General features: G+C 43.1%; 1 protein-coding gene across 1 annotated transcript in view; it reads left to right on the top strand.

The window, feature by feature from the left end:
- The window catches only part of RUNX2 (RUNX family transcription factor 2), a 148,604-nt gene that overhangs the window by 99,919 nt on the left and 32,190 nt on the right, over window positions 1-16,495 (top strand). Inside the window, 1 exon segment of the mRNA XM_039568414.1 lies at window positions 13,525-13,698. Coding sequence (XP_039424348.1) covers window positions 13,525-13,698 — 174 coding nt within the window.

Here is a 16,495-nt window from a genome sequence, read left to right as displayed (position 1 = left end):
AACTTGTGTCTTTTATAACTAGGCATTTACAGCTTCTGTTTCTTGGATTTTCCATTTTTTCCAGAAGATTGCACCCACAGCGTCATAGAATCACAGACTGGTTTGGGTTGGAAGGGACCTTAAAGATCATCTCATTCCAACATTCTGCCATGGGCAGGGACACCTTCCACTATCCCAGGTTTCTCCAAGCCTTGTCCAACCTGGCCTTGGACACTTCCAGGGATGGGGCAGTCACAGCTTCTCTGGGCAACCTGTGCCAGGGCCTTACCACTCTCATAGGAAAGAATTTCTTCCTAAAATATAATCTAAATCTCCTCTCTTTCAGTTTAAAGCCATTCCCCTTTGTCCTATCACTCCAGACCCTCGTCTAAAGTCCCTTTCCAGTCATGCCCAAGCAGAATCCTGTTTATCAGTAAGATACTGAAGTAGTTACAGCAGGGTCAAAGTAACACCTGTGAGCTATAATCTACTTTCAAAAATCCAGTTGGGGGAGGATTGTGCAGGTCAGGGGCCTGGTGACAAGTCAGTGGTTTCCTTGTTTCATATGCTGTGTCCTGTCCGGTGACCAAAAGTTATTACTCTCTGAGTTCCCCTGGTGTGTGGGCAAGGGAGACTCGTGAATTCATAAATAAAACCCAGGTCCTTCTTGGATTGATCTCCTCTGCCATGCTTTGAGGACACCCCCATTTTCTACTTGATCTCATATGGCTGGGAGCAGTAGAAGAGGTACTTGGGGCTTCTGTGGGATGAGCTCCTGAGGAGCTCCCTGCAGGAGCAGCCAGAGCTGTCAGAGGGCACATCTTTCCTGCAGTAGCCGCAGCCTTTCCCAGGCTTTTCCCGGTGTTCATCCACGCCGTTCTCCGCTCTGTGAATGGCATCACCCGCTGCTTGTGTTGGCTACCCTCCAGCTCCGCCTCACAGGCGCATCCCCCCACCGCCCGCATTCCTGGGGATTTGTTACCTTCTGGTAGCCAAACGCGCAGGCAACCGGGGCAGGGGGTGAGATTTATTCTCCAGAACTCTGTTTTCCTATTGTTTTTAAGTTCATGGGAGGCTCCCTGTCACTAAACAAACTTTAACGACTGTCGGCAGAAGGGTCGGCCCCCTGCCAGAGCCCTTCACAAAAATCTCACATTCCTCTCGGCCGAATACAGTTGTGTCACTCCCCTCCCTTCTGCCCCCCTGGGGATTTTGTAGGATCACCCCTGAGCAGGTTGAACACCTGTCTGAGACATTGAATTAGCGACCTGCAGAGCCCATAAGGACAGGCTTAACTTTGGCCAGCAACGTGCATCTCAGGATTTTTGGGCATGATGCTAATAAACAGCTGGTCTGGGGTAGAGGCAGCCATCCTTAGGGCTCAGGGGGTTGGTGTGAGATGAATGTATGCAGGGATGGAGCTTCTGTAGCAAGGATGGGATTTGGGTTTGTGTAGCTCACAGCAGAATGGAGCTTTACTTTCTTTTCCATCCAAAAACAAAAAAAAAAAACAAAAAAAAACAAACAAAAAAAAAACAAACAAAAAAAAAAACCAAAACCCAAACAAAAAAAAAAAACAAGCCAACCCCGGCAGAAAAACCCAACATAGATAATTATGAATTAAACACTTTCAGGAAGAAATAATGTAAGTAATGAGGCTGTCTTGTTGGAAAATCCCAGGATTTTATAGCCCACTGCATTAAGGAGTTCCCTACACTCTCCTAGAAGACATAGCTTGTCCAAAACCTTTCCTTCTGCGTTTATTGTTTGGGTGTTTTCCCCAAGAAGTTTGTCATTTTGGTGTCTCTTGTTCTTCACACTGGCATGGAGAGAAGTTTTAACAAGAGAATGGCCAGGGCTACTCTCTGTGGGACCATCTGTCTTTGAGTGACCAGCAGACACACAAATAAGAAAGTAACAACCAAAACCAATCATGGATTAGGATCTGGACCTTTGCTGGGGGTTGCAGGAATACTCTCAAGAACTTGAGTGTGAAATTCTAGTTTTACTTCGTTGTGTCTCCCTCAAAAACTATAGTGGAACCTCAGAGTTCTGCTCTCTATATTAATGGTGAAATCAATCTTGTAATATCCACTGTGAGGCAAAGAAATGATAATTATTCTGAAGTTAGAGCTGTAGGAAACCATGGCACAGAGAGTTTAAGACCAGCATTTCCAAACCCCCATGGTTTCTCTGTAGTCAGGAATATCTGAGCAGACACTGCCTGCATTTTGCTGTGCCCTTTCATGGCAGCTCGAGGTCCTGAGCTCTTTGCAGCATCAGGCCCTCAGTTAGCAGGAGCTGCTGACTGCATGTACTCATGTTCCAAGTATTGTGTACGTGACTTCACCATGCACAGACAATCACTCAGCCCCAGAACAGTAGGGCTAAAAGAAACCTCAGGCGACCTAGTCCATTTTTCCTTAGAGGAAGTATTAGATATACTTAGATCATCACTGACATCTGTCCAAATTTTTAAATCCTCCAGTACTGAGCCTTCCACTTACTTACCAAGTCTGGAGTTTGTGGGGTTTTTTTCCTTTATACTTAAAAAGGAGTTTGCTAATACTGTACATTAATCTCTTAAATCTCCTCTACCTCAGCTGAAGGCAGCTTTTTCTTGTGCTGTTCTCAGATGACACAGAGATCAATTGATTATCATTTTCTGTAGAAAACACTTTATTCTTATCATGTCCTTTCCTGCTTGTCTCTTTTCTAGACTAAACAAATGCATTTCCTTCAACTTTTCCATGTTGCTCATGCTTTCTAAATCTGTTATCGCTCCCGTTGCTCCTCTCTGGATTCTCTCTCATCTGTCTGCATCTTTCTTAGAGGGTGGTGTCCCACCCTGGATAAAGCAGTCCAGCTGATGTCTCACCACTTCTGAGCAGCCTGTAATAGATACCTTCTATGTCTTTTGTACAACATGACCGTTAATCTTTCCCAGAAATGAATTTACTTCACTTTTTTGAAAAAAACCAAAATGCCATTATTGACTCACATTGAACTTGCAACTCCCCACCACCCCCAGATCTCCCTCTGCAGTGCTGCTGGTTAATAGGTTTGTCATTGTGGTGCATTTGGCTTCTTGCTCCAAAGTGTAACACAAAGCACTTAATTCTTACTTGCATGTCATCTTACTAATGATGTGTCAAGTACAATTTCTCTTCCATGCTAAGTTTGTTCTGAATTCTGACCCATTTCTCCAAGTCTGGAAGGCTCCATCCTACTGGACATCATCTAAAGATTTTATAATCATGCTTTCTATTGCATCATCCAAGTTATTAAAGAAAGTATTAGCTATTAATTGGCTGAAGATGCATAAAACACTTTCCATTTCAATATCAGTAGTGATAGTCAGCAGGCAACCTTGTAACACCTAACCCCCATCCATTCATCCTCTATGGCTGAATGGGCTGGAAGGGACCTTAAAGACCATCTTGTTCCAGCACCCTGCCATGGGCAGGAACACCTTCCACTAGACCAGGTTGTCCCAAGCCCTGGTTTTGAACACTTCCAGGGATGAGGCAGCCACAGCTTCTCTGAGCAACCTTTTCTAGTATCTCACCACCCCCACAGCAAATAATTTCTTCATAATATCTAATCTAAACCTATGCTTTTTCCTTCTCACAAAGACCTGAAAGCAGAGGTTAATCCATCTCAGCCCTCAACTGAGCCGGAAATGCCCCTGCTGCATTGGCAGGGAAAGGTGGAGCGTAACAAGGGGTTAAAAACTGCGACTCACCTGCAGGATTGCTGGCAGCATCTTCGGGCCAACATTTCTTCTCTTAAGCCCAGCTACAGTGTTTATGTGCTGCTTAAGGCTGTCCTTCTTCAGAACTTGCACATCGTGTAGGTGCTTGTGCAAGAGCTCTGAGTACACAGAAAGTTGAATCCCTCCTGCAGCATGAAAGTTGCCCCAATAACCCACTCATTGCCAGCAGCACCAGACTCTTTACACACTTGAAAGGAAAAATAAGAGCAAAGAATAGTGTTAAGTGTAATTTTTGTTGGGAAACCACCAATTCCTTATACCTTTCAGGAGGAAGAAAGGGAGACATCCATCAAACTGTCATTACAAACTTGATGCCACAAACCTAAGCTCATGGAGCCGCCAGGAATCTGTAAAAGTTTTAAAGGATACGCCTGTTTTTGACATTCAAAATAAAAAATCTTTATAGATTTTTGTGGAAAACACTGATGGGCCAGCAGCTAAATGACATTTTTCAACAGTCAGACAGACTCCACACAAACTGAATAGATGTCCAGTTTTAGAAGGACAGGTAATTACTTTCTGTGCTATGCCCAGGAACAGAAAATACTTGGCCTGTTTTACTTACTGAGTAGGAAAAGATGTTTGAGGGTGGTTGGTTGGGTGGTTTTTTTTTCCCTAAAGGCTGCTACATCCTGGCTTCTGACTCCATATAGCCTGAGTGTAGGTGCCCTTTATATAACAATATCTTGATACTACTCAAAATACTTGGCTCTGCAAGCAGGGGAGTGGAATGCAGTAAGAACACTTTAACAGGTCTGAGGGTGAGTAAACTCCAGTAGTTTTGGAAGGAGAGGACGGAGTTTTCAGTGTACGTCTCTCCCTTACTTGGCATTTGCCGACAATAAGAACACAAGGATTAACATAGTAGACTCCGTTTATTACACTTGGGTGGATAAAGCAATTATCTGTCTATCACAGCTGTAGTAAATTGTGCAACAGCATTAACATGGGTGGATATGTGGATAAATGCTACTCTGCCACAGAGGGTGCTGATACACAAGATAATCCTTCAAGCTGAACTTGTAAAGACTGTTTTCTTTCAGAGTTTAGATCATGTTACCCACCAGTGTAGATTGAAATGGCATCTTTTTTTATTTTTTAACCACGTTTTCAGGTTTCTTTAGCCATCTGAATTGTATTAGCAAGGTTATTTTAGAAATATCCCGCTTTATTCAAGTTTAAACAGTCTGCTTAAAAACTGCTGCATGGATATAAACACAGTAGTTTTCTAAGACAGCAAAACAATCTGTTGAAAGATAGAGAGCAAACACACACACATCCATCCATTATTGCTTAACTGTTGTGTCTTCCATGCCTGAATTCCCTCTGTAACCGCAGCGTTCAGTGTGCAGTGCGCTCCTGGTTTTGGGGGTGTAAAACAAAACCAGAAATGAAAATGCACCTAATGATTTCTAGAGAGCTGAGCAGCATCGGAGAGCTCTACACCAGATTTAAACTAAGCGCCTTAAGTCTGGTTTAATGGCAGTGTTTACATCATCCCCCTGCTTCTCATTCTCTTAAAGTAATCAGGTTTTGAAAGTGTTGAGAAAACCATCCCCTCCTGCCAGCTGGAGGGAAGCCAGCTCAAGGACATTTTTTTTCTCTCTCCACCTTTGCCCCCTTCTTCACTATGATCTTTACTGCCTGGTGCTGCAGCAAGGAAGCACCAAAAATTGGTGGGATCTTTGCAGGATAGCTAGCTTTTTGGAGGAGAAAAGACCTTACTCCTCAAAGATTTTTCTGGGTTCATGTGGATGATAAATCAGAATGAGGAGCTCTTGAGCTTTTTGGGACTGCCCTTGCTCTCCCTCATCCCTGTTTCTGCTAAAAAAAGGGGGAGGAGGAGGGGGAGAGTGTAACAGATACCAGCATGCAAAGGGAGCTAAGGCAGGGACCAAGACTTGCGTGACAGTCTCTGTTTATATGAGTTGTCTTTAATGTCTCCAAGAGGCCATGCCAGCAATGTTTAGCTGGTTTCCTGGCACACATGAACACAGATTCCTTTATGTTCATGAAGGATGGATAAAGGTGAAGGCAGAGCATCGTGGCACAAGGGGGTCCCACCTGCTCCTTCCCTGACCTGGCCAGTTTGGGCTGATACTCCTATGGGGTGTTGCTCAACTTTGCAGAACAAGCTTCAAAATCCTAATCAGAATTCAAAAGCTTTTCAAAAAGAAAAGAGAAAGGAACAATGCCAGCACTGCAGCAAGGGAGACCTGGCTCATCCACCTGGAGTACAGGGTCAGAGCAGCGGGCTGCAACGCTGGGATGAGTTGGAGGGTAGGAGGAAAATGGTGCAAGGGCAAACCCACTCAAGCTCTTTCTGGCTCAGCCTGTCCTTTTTCTCAAAGCACCATTTTGGTTTCATTTGTTAAATCTTCTGATTTTTCTGCTTTAACACACCTTTCCCTGTGCAGTGTCTGGCCAGCTCGGCCCCTGACACCTGCCCCCATCAGTCCCTTGTCTGACAGATGAGCAGCCTGGAGCCCTGCTCCAAGGAGGCATTTTTCAACTCTGTATAGAGAAATTCAGTGAGCAGGAGGCTCCTTTGCAGCTGTTGCAGTTTGCTGAAAACCCCCGACCTCTGGGTCTATCTTTCAGCTGGATCCATGCTCTTCACAGCCCCCAGCTGAATTTTAAAACACACTTTGTATCCTCAAAAGATTTAGTCATTCCAATGGGTGCTAAGAGGCACAGGTTACACCCCCACGGGTCATTTCTTCTCACCCTTCCTGTCCCTTCCTCCTGCCAACCTGCTCTTTTTGTCCTATGCTGGGCAGGCTGCCCACGGGATGAGCTGAGAGGACATTCCCTTTGCTCCCAGTAAATCAGTGGGGAGATGATCAACACCAGAGGTGCTCCACAGGCTTGGCCTCAGTGCTGAGGTTCCAACCTCCCCCTGCCTTGGCTCACCCTGGGTAGGAGCCACAGCTCTGGGAAGATGGCAATGTCACTGTTTCCCCCAGGATCTAGATCTGGCCCTTTTGGACCCATACCTGTGGTCAGGGAAGAGGAGCTCATTAGGATTTTTGCAAATGGATACACATTAGATCTGTTTCATAGGAACCGAGCCCCTCCACAGAATGCATTCCCCTGTCTTTATTTATTTCCATTTCTCTGCAGTTGTTTCAGGTACCGGCCTCAGCTGCTTTGGGTAAAAAAAATTGCCTTTTTTACGAACAAAAAGAGACAGGGTCTTGTTTTCTGCCTGCGCCTGAGTGACTCCTGTTGTCACTAACAGGGCTCTGTGTACAGTCGGGAGAATAACCTCCCAGTCTAATGCAAACTGGTGCCCTCAGCTATTTAAAAAACAAACTTTTTTTTTTCTCCATTGAGTGAATTAACTACAGTTACTGCACCTATGTAGCTCCTTGTTCTATGAACTATAAGAACCTTTCCTATGCACAGCTTATGGCCTAATTATGTAATTATGTCTCTTGGGTGGATTATATTTTTCTTCTCATAATTGTCTCTTTACCCAAGAGACTGGAAGGGTTCCAAGCTTTCCCCTTTCCTGGGCAAAAATTGTTTGGCTCTTGTGTTTTGGGTTTTTTCCCTTGACCTTTGGATTGGTTGCATTCAGTAGGACTGGGTGGGGAGAAACCAGCCCTGGATGGCTATTTGTCGCAAGACAAGGGACACAAGAGGGACCCTCATGACTTTCTTCGGAGATTTTTTTCCTTGTAAAGTGCTGATGTGAATCTTCTGTGCTTCTGGTTTATGGCTCCCTTATTTTTACCTCCAGTGGATAGACTGACACTACTTTGGAGTGACATCTTGCTGCAGTAAAGTATTGTCTGAAATTTGTAACAGAACAATGAATATGTTTGCTTCATGCTGAATGCTCAGCATTATTCAGTCCCTGCATAACAGCTGCTAGGAAGCCTTAGGCTCAGGTCTCAAGTCCCTTCCTGGCATAAATGTGGGTCCCTTGACTTCAGCTTTATCAGCCTGTAGCTGAATTCATCCCAGCCCATATCAGTATCTTCCAGTTACACCTCATCCATGGGACCAAATGGGATGAAATGCAGGTAGGCCTGCAAAGACAATTTAGGGAGAATTTGTGATGAAATTCAGAGGACAGGTAGCTTGTATTTTTTGTGGTGTGAAATTGTCTTCTACAATGTGTATGCAGAAGTGTACACACTAGAATGTACACTAGAATGCTGCTGGTGTTCCAGTGTTAAAAGAGACAAATCAGAGTGTTTGTCTCAAAGATATACAGGGTTAGTAGGAAAAAATGTGCCCACTCTTTACCTTTTTAGAGCACTTCACCTTTGGAGAACAGTGGGAATAATCAAAATTTGGGTTCTTGATCTCTCTTGTGTTTCTCTTGGAGTCAAGAGGCAGAGGTGCACAGGCTACAAAGTCACAGGTCATGAACTAGGTGATTCTTCTTCTTTCTGCCACCCGTTAACCTGAAGGAAACTCCATTTTCCATTGGGTTCACTGAATCCAGAGCTGTAGAAATCCTTGGTTACTAGCCCTGGTGTTCAAAGAATTTTGTTTGCCTTTTCCAGCTGTAGTCACTCCACGGAATGACTCTGAACTTCACTATCTGGTACAGAGTGCACTCCTGACATAGAGCAAACAGAAGCCATGCTGGCATTTCTCAATGGGTCATCATCCTCCATTCTGCTTGGGATGTCCCAGAAAATGTGCCTCCAGCAGGTGACAACCCGGGCTCTTACTGCCATGACCTTTCTGCCTTCCCTTGGCTCTTTTTGTGGAGTCACCTGACTCCCACGATACTTCTCCTTGTTAAGGCAAAACCAGAAAAAGATAGAGCTGGGTGATGACTGAAAATAGCTAACCCAGTGGAGAGTCATAAAAGCATCTGCTGAAAATCTGGTAACCAGATCTCCTTGGTACCAGGAAAAAAAAAAACCACACAAAAAAGCTGGTGGGTGGTGTACACGGTACAAAGAAAGGGAGTCCCTGAGTGTCAGCATCTGGCAGGGCCACGTGTAGCATAATCTGATTAGTTTTCAGTTCCACACCCACAAGCTGAAAGATAAAAATGCACACTCCTCCTCCCTGAGGAGGTAAAAATCTTCAAGCATCAACACCACATTTACATTCTGCAAGTCAGCCTCTTCCACAGCCCGATTTACATCTTGCCTTCTCCAGCAGAGCGGTGGAAGTTCAGTGATGAGAGACGAGCTCACGTCCCTTCCCGGTTACCACATCCAGCAGATTCGAGATTGCCTTGCTTTGATCTGGGAGACAGTCCTTTGCTTAGTTTAAACTGAAATGATTAAGCTGGAGATGAAGACTCCTCACATCTTCTGCCATGCCTGGGATGTGATAATTGAACATCAGCTTCCCTGGGCCACATGAACATGTTCTGAGGCTGTGCTGGGCTGGCGAGCAGAAGCAGCAGCACAGGCACTGACTGGCTGGCTGCAGTTTTCATGACCTTATTGCACTCTCTCAGTACTGTTTTCTGGTTTAATTCATGTTAAATGGCCAAAATTGGCACTGGAGAGGATTAATGACAATGCTTCTGTCTCCAGAAACTTATACTCAGGTTGGTGTTTGGCTTGAAACAGCTGAGTAGTGGTGAAAGATCAGAATATTTCCTGTTATTTTGGAGTGAGCACTGGATTTCTGATATCCAGCTTGTTTTGTACTCTGCCAGCAGACAAATAAGAACAGCTTGTTTAGCTATTGGCTATGAACTCTCAATTTTTCTAATTTCTTTCCCATCTTCTCACCTGTGACCTGATCTGTTCCAGTGGCCATTGGGTCTCATCCTTAGTCAGAGATTCATGGGTCAGCTTCCATTTTTTTTGACCACATTTCACATCCAAGACTGTTTATGTCCATAAGCATTTTTTTTCCCTCTAAGCCCAATCCATTCTACAAATTCATCTCTGTAACAGAGCAACAGGCACTAAATGCAGTGTTGCAGGCATTTGGATAGCTGTAACACTATTTTATTCTACTCTTCACATAGTTTTTATATTGCTTTTTAATGTACTCACTGCTGCAGCAGATCATGGATTGTCCCTCAGCTATCCACACTTGCTACCCTAATCTTTTTTCCTGAAATAAAATTATGCCTCAGTACTGAGACTGAGGAATACAGCTTTTCTTAGCACACTCCCCTGGGATCAGGAATTTCTCTGTCAACGGGCACATATATCAATGAGAGATGAAAAGCAGCTTGTGGAATGAGTTTTAAACATGTATCACATATTTCATTGCTGCTGCTTATGTGCTACTCAGAAGGTCTTTTTTGAGTGTTTTCAGCCCATACCTCATGGCTCCTCCATACTTAACAGGATTTTTTTTTCTGCACAGAAATCAAGGCAGGAGATTTATTTAAGTTGCCCACACGCCTTTGTGAGCACCTCCTGAATACAAAGGTTTTGTTGAGTTTCCTGCTTACTTTCAGTGTGAACACGTCTGAGCCTTTATCATAGCAAAGTAACCCATAGTGTGCAAAGCTGTGATGTCATCTTGTCTCCCTGGGACATTTCACTGGGGGACTGTAGCTCCTTCTGTGGATCCCTTTGTCACAACATGACTCCATGTTACAACTCTAAATTTTAAATGTCCAGAAGGGGAAGGCAAGTCTTGATTTGGCCCCTTGCTGGTTTCTGGGGACTTGCAGTTCCATTGATGCCTGGGGTCTTCCAGATGTGCATAGAGCTCTCTTTTCCCTATTTTTTTTTTTTGGGGGGGGGGAAGGGGGGAGAGTGGTAACACCCAAACTCACACATCTATAGATCATTTCAATTCAACCAGATGTGGAAATCTTTTTTCTTCTTTCTGTACCCCCCTTCTCCTTTTTTTCCCCTCTTCTTTTTTTTTTCCTTTTTTTCCTCCTGCCTATCCTAAAGTGCTCTGCTATCCAGAGCTCTGCTATAATACATGTAATTAAGTATAAACTCTTTTCTAACAAAGCTAACTAACATTTCTAACAATTAAAATTTTAAAAAATTTTACTTATTTTCAAAAATAAAGTATGACCAAACAGGACATGATGAAAACAAGGATGGGGGTTATCTGGCACAGGTTAGTGCAGTAGTGGTGGTAACCTATGTAATAAGTGTTCATTGAGTTTTCTGAAGACAGTTGAAATAGATTGTACACTAGTTTGTTAGTGATTCTTTAGTTATAAAGGGTACTATATGAACATAGCACAGGGTTTTTTCTACAAAAATTCTAAATAAGATTCACTTTGGGGGTGGATTCATTTGCAGCTAAAATCAACCTTGATGTGTGAGACCAGAGATGGGCTGATCATGTTTGCCTTATTTTGTGCCCTCTTGAATTTCACAGAATCCCAGAATGGTTTGGGTTGAAAGGGGCCTTAAAGGTCATCTCGTTCCAATCCCCTGCCATGGGCAGGGACATCTTCCACTAGACCAGGTTGCTCAATTTGCAAAAGCATGATTAGGAATGAGCAGAACAGAAAAAGGGAGGGGAAGGAGATGCCCTTAAAAAACAGAGTGGAAAATATGACTGGCAAAGAGAAAAGCAAATACATAAAAATTGTGGAGCAAAAGAAGATGGAGAAATCCCAAGAGAATACTGACTGCATGTGTATGTGAAAGTAGTTTCTTCAGATTTAGCAGCACCCAGTTTCTACAAGTTTTAGTTTAAATAGATTGAGAATATAATGCTAAGGAGTATAGCTTGGATGTGACCCTGTTAATTAAGCTGCTATTATGGAGTTTTTACAAGCCCACCGAAAATCAATCCCCATTTAAAGTGATGGATGCCTTCCTTCTGAAGAGAGTAGCCACGCATGTCAGCTCTAACATGGAGCAGCACCTTCTCCTTAAGGAGAAGGCTCCTGCCTACCCCATGCTTTTAGACTGAGTCATTACAGGGGAGAAAACCCAGACTTCAAAGCACCAAATTATGGGCCAACTAACAAATTTTTTTAAATTGCTAGAGAAGTTTCTCCAAAGTTAAATTCCATCAAGTTTCCCCTCATCTCCCAACCTGAATCCTTCTCTGTCTAGAGCTATGATTTCTCTGAATCCAGTTTGGATTTATTTAGTTTGGATATTGCATTGCCTATGTGTCATGTTGGCACTGTGGTACCAATTAGATGGTGTGAACCCATGTACTCAGTACTCTGGTGAGAATTACTACTAAAAAGCATTTTTTTTAGCAGTGGCAGCCTGATAGTTCAATCTCAAGATTTGGTGGCCTCATTTCTGCTTCTAAAATAAATTAAACAGTGTTGGAATTGGTTCTATGGCCCAAAGACTAATGGGACAATCTTCTCATGCCTGCAGAGCTGAACCATTGTAGGCTCCAGACAGATGGCTGTGTTCACACTGAGGGACAACATGGATTATCTCAAGCCACTGGTGATTATTTGGAAGGGTTCAAGCCCAAACCTTACCAGGGACCCTTCCTATTGTTAAAAGCATTAAGATATCCTATCCAGTTATTGCTTGTGCCAGTGGCCATGCACTGCTTAGAGGGATGGAGGCAGATGTGGTTCTGGGTTGCAGTCAAGGGCCCCCTTTCAGCTCTGCCAGAGGCTTTTTGTGTGACCTTGATCTGTAACTTAGGGTAAGCTTCATTCCATTTAACGTTGACTAATGGCGAGGGTGTCTAATTAAACCAGTCATGTGTGCTCCCTCTCTGATCAGAGAAGGAAGAGAAAGTAAATTCAGGAGGTGAATCATGCCATTTTAAGGCAAGTGTCAGAGACAAATGAGATGAATTGCCCTCTGGAAGTAGCTATTTCTTTCCATTAACCAAAGAGGAAATCTACATTAGAAGAGTTTAGACTAGATGCCTGATTTATGAATGGCTGAAGTTAAGTAAAATTAGTCCTGTCCTTAATCTCTATACATGCCTGTTTCTCTGTGTGCTGAATGATAGAAATAACAGCTTCTGCGCCTCACATTCGAGAGCATCATTGGACAAGGAGCTTCCTTTGGAAAGAAATTAAACCTAGGAGTAAAAATACAACCATTAGAGAAGCAAAGCCTTTGCTCTTGATACAACTCAATGACAACATGAGCAGGACCATTGGGGGCATTCTGGTGCTTTTGCCGTTTTTCCCCTTTATATTGTGACAGCAAGACACCCCTAAATGAGTGTTCCAAATATGTCCAGGGGCAGCTGGCTTGTTTTGAGTGAGTGCAGTAGGAGCACTGAGGAAGGCTGACCATGCAAGGGTGTGTAGGGCCCAGTCCTGGCCAGCAGCCTTGGAGGCTTTCCTTGTGTACCGCTCCTCTCAACTGACAGGGACTATTTACTTTTTGGAAAATCTCACGGAGGAATGAAAGCTAATGACTAACTATGACAGAGTTAAAGAAAAAAAAAATAAGGGGAGAAGAAAAGCTTGCATTTTCTTAGCAAAAATCCACAACATATAAACCAGGCACGGAGTAATTGTCCCAGTTGATAAGTTGTATGTACATATGAGGCTTGCTTCTGGAAGGGAAAATTTGCCTCTCTAACTACCCTGGGTAGTTAAAGCAGCAAAAGAAAAAAAAAAGACAAAAAAAGACCTTGTGTGGGTGTCCTGAGAAGTGCTTATTTTGATCCAAATTGTAACACGTTACCCCTGTATGGGCACAGTTGTGCTCGATAAGGCTTTCACCAGTGCAAACATGTCCAAAACACAAGCCCCTCACAATGTTTCTGTGTTATTGGGGGTAACTGAGATACCTGAAGATCCATTAAATCTAATAACAGGTCCTTAAAGACCACTTTGGGGTTTTTTGGGGATGTGTTAAATTACTAAATCTTGTTATTAACGCTTTTATTTTATGATTTGCTGTTTCCAGGGCACAGACAGAAGCTTGATGACTCTAAACCTAGTTTGTTCTCTGAACGCCTCAGTGATTTAGGGCGCATTCCTCATCCCAGTATGAGAGTAGGGGTCCCGACCCAGAGCCCACGGCCCTCTCTGAACTCTGCACCAAGTCCTTTTAATCCACAAGGACAGAGTCAGATTACAGGTAAGAGACAGAACCATAGGTTTGACTTGCACAGGCATTGGTAGTAATTGCTTATGGATATTTGTGTCTCAGCTGCAGTCAAAGAGGCTGTTACAAAGTGGGGGATGTTCTCCAAGCAAAGCTAGGTGGGAAGTGGATTTTGCTATAGTGCTTGAAGCTGAAAATGTCTTTTTTTTTTTTTTTAAATATCTTTTTGCCATAAATCTAAAATAGTCAATCCAGGTCATTTGAGTAGGGATCTGGTGAAATTCTAAATGCCATGCTGCTCTGGCTTCTCCGTGTTGCGATAGTACATATTAGAGTATAATAGAATGAACATTTTTATTCAGCCTTGTTATTTTGCACTCATGTTAAGGGAAGCAGCCAGCACTTAATGGTCTTTTTATCGGGATAATAATACAATCTTCTCACATGGTGGTTTCCTTCCACCACCAGTGCTGACCACGGTTACAATAAATGAACTGGGTTATGGAGAAATCTCCAAAGGTTGCTCATTAGGGTTGTATGCAACATTTATGATTGCATGCTGAGAGACAGATTTCACTGTGCTGAGAGAAATCATAAAGAACCCACCATGTGTCACAGATTAGAAGGCTGAAATAAGATGTTTAACTGCAGCTATGCCAGAAGTTTGCAGCAAAACTGTGAAGCCTACAAAATAAACCAATGTTGTTTTTTTTCTGAAGTCAGAGCTGGTTAAATTTTTCAAAAGAATTTCAAAGCAACTTCTACCTAACTTTGGGCATTTCTAGATTCTAAATTTGTGCTGACATGTTTGTGTCTATCCAGGATGTGAAGAGGTGTTACCCCTGACCAATTGTTAGAACTGTTGGAGAACTTCACCTAGATGCAAGTCTGTCAACAAAGCTCTTGGCTCAATTCCCTAGACCAATTTAATACTCAATTCTGCTGCTACAGTTGCATCCACAGCAGAGGCCTTTGCCAGTATTATACACCAGCATTCCTTTCCTGGTAAAGCACTCCTAGTAGAGACATAGTCTTTGAGTCAACCTAGGAAGATTTCTAGTTTCATGTTTCAAGTGGTTTTGACATGATACCAGCTGAAACTTAGCGGTTTTAACAAAGTGTTGTGGCTTTCTTCTTCTTTCTTTTCCTTCTTTTTTTAAGTTTAACCAGTTTATTAATTTGCAGTAAGAAAGAGAAGTAAGTGATTTAGTTTGAACCCAAAGCACTCAAGGAATTGCAACAAAAAAATTGTTCCCATGAGCTGTGGCAAAGTTCTCCGAGATCTAGAAGTCTAACTAAAATGTTTATAATATATTAAATATCTTGATTGTACCCATTACATGGTACTTTCTGCCCCCCAGCTTCCAGTTTCTTTGGCCAGGCTTCGTGTTTTGTTCATTGGACATGTGAATTCAGGGTTCTTGTGCATACCATTTTCTGGGTAAGAGCTGCCGAACTAAAACACAGTATTTTTTTCTAACCAATTCTTCTGTCTGGCAGTATTTGTAGACATAGTTCCCAAGAAAGCAGGGGGGAAATCCAGGCTATAAGCAGGTTTTTTTTTCCTTCTTCCTTGTGCCTCCATAGTTTACCTATTGTGCAACACTATATCTAGGAACGAAAGAGGGTGAAATTCTTCCTGACCCCATCTGGCGATCAGCTTATGCCCTGAAGCACAAGAACTGAGATCCCCTTGTAATTTTCTTCCTAACTAAGTGTAACCTCATATGCTGCTCTCCTTCACATAAATGCCTCCTGTAGAAAATGTTCTGCTGGCTTTGATTAATAGACTACTTCTCTGCCTCGTTATGAGGCAGCAGCAGCATTTACAGATCTGGGAGGTGAAAACTTCAGATGAGCTTTCAATAAGCCTGACTGGAAACAAAGCTGTGTGGCATTCCCTGCCTTCTCTGCAAATTTAAGTCAGCAGTTCAAAGCACCAGCTGAGACTTCATCAAGAGAGGGAAGATGCAGTGCTGGTAGGGCAGAGGGAAGTGAGCTGAGCCAAGGGAGGCAGGCTGGATTTCCCATCTCTCATGGATTACGTGCTTTTATTGTTGGATAAACTCAAGGTCATGCGATACATTAGAATCCCAAATTGCTCTCATTTCGCCCAAAATGGTGAGGAATCTGTAGTGAATAAATGGTCTGATACAGTATTTGTGATGTTATTTCTCACCCTTGCCTCCTCCTCAGTTTAGAAAAGTCCAACAGCCAGCTCTCCATTTGCTCTCTGGTGGCCATCCCATTTAAAAAGGTGATTGATGTGAGGATGTTACATGGATGCAAGCTCTGGGAATTGCACTAGCTTCCCACCAGGCTTTTTGGTGCTTATTGAGACCTTGACTGTAATCTGTAAAGCTCAGCATGCTCTGATGTTCCACCAAAGTGCTGGGATGCTTTTTTGCAGGCAGTCCCTATTCTGGGATTCTTCTTGTGGGATGAATGGAAACTCTTCGCTACACAAACCATGTCAGTGAGAGACAAAGGTGATGCCATGGACAAGGCACACTTTGATCAGGTGTTGAGTGGGAAATTGCTGAACATCCCCCTGTTTGGTGTGGTGGTGGGGAGTGAGGTGTTTGGGCTGTGCTCTGACACCAGTTTCTGTGCTGTGGTGGAATACTCAGAATGCCACTGGCTTCTTGACATAAGCACTGCCTTGGGTATGCATTAAAAGGGGAATAGACGCTTCTCTGAAAAACAGGATTTTTTTTATTACCTTTATTGGAATTAACCAAGCATTCCTTTAGAAATGCTGTGATTTCATTATCTCTTTACCTAGTTATTATTTAGGGAAATAATGAATTCCTAATAACTTGAACAGTAA

Source organism: Corvus cornix, chromosome 3 (assembly GCF_000738735.6).
Source record: "Corvus cornix cornix isolate S_Up_H32 chromosome 3, ASM73873v5, whole genome shotgun sequence".
Taxonomy (NCBI): Eukaryota; Metazoa; Chordata; class Aves; order Passeriformes; family Corvidae; genus Corvus; species Corvus cornix.
The sequence above is the reverse complement of the archived record's forward strand: the minus strand, read 5'-3'. Positions and strand labels throughout refer to the sequence as shown.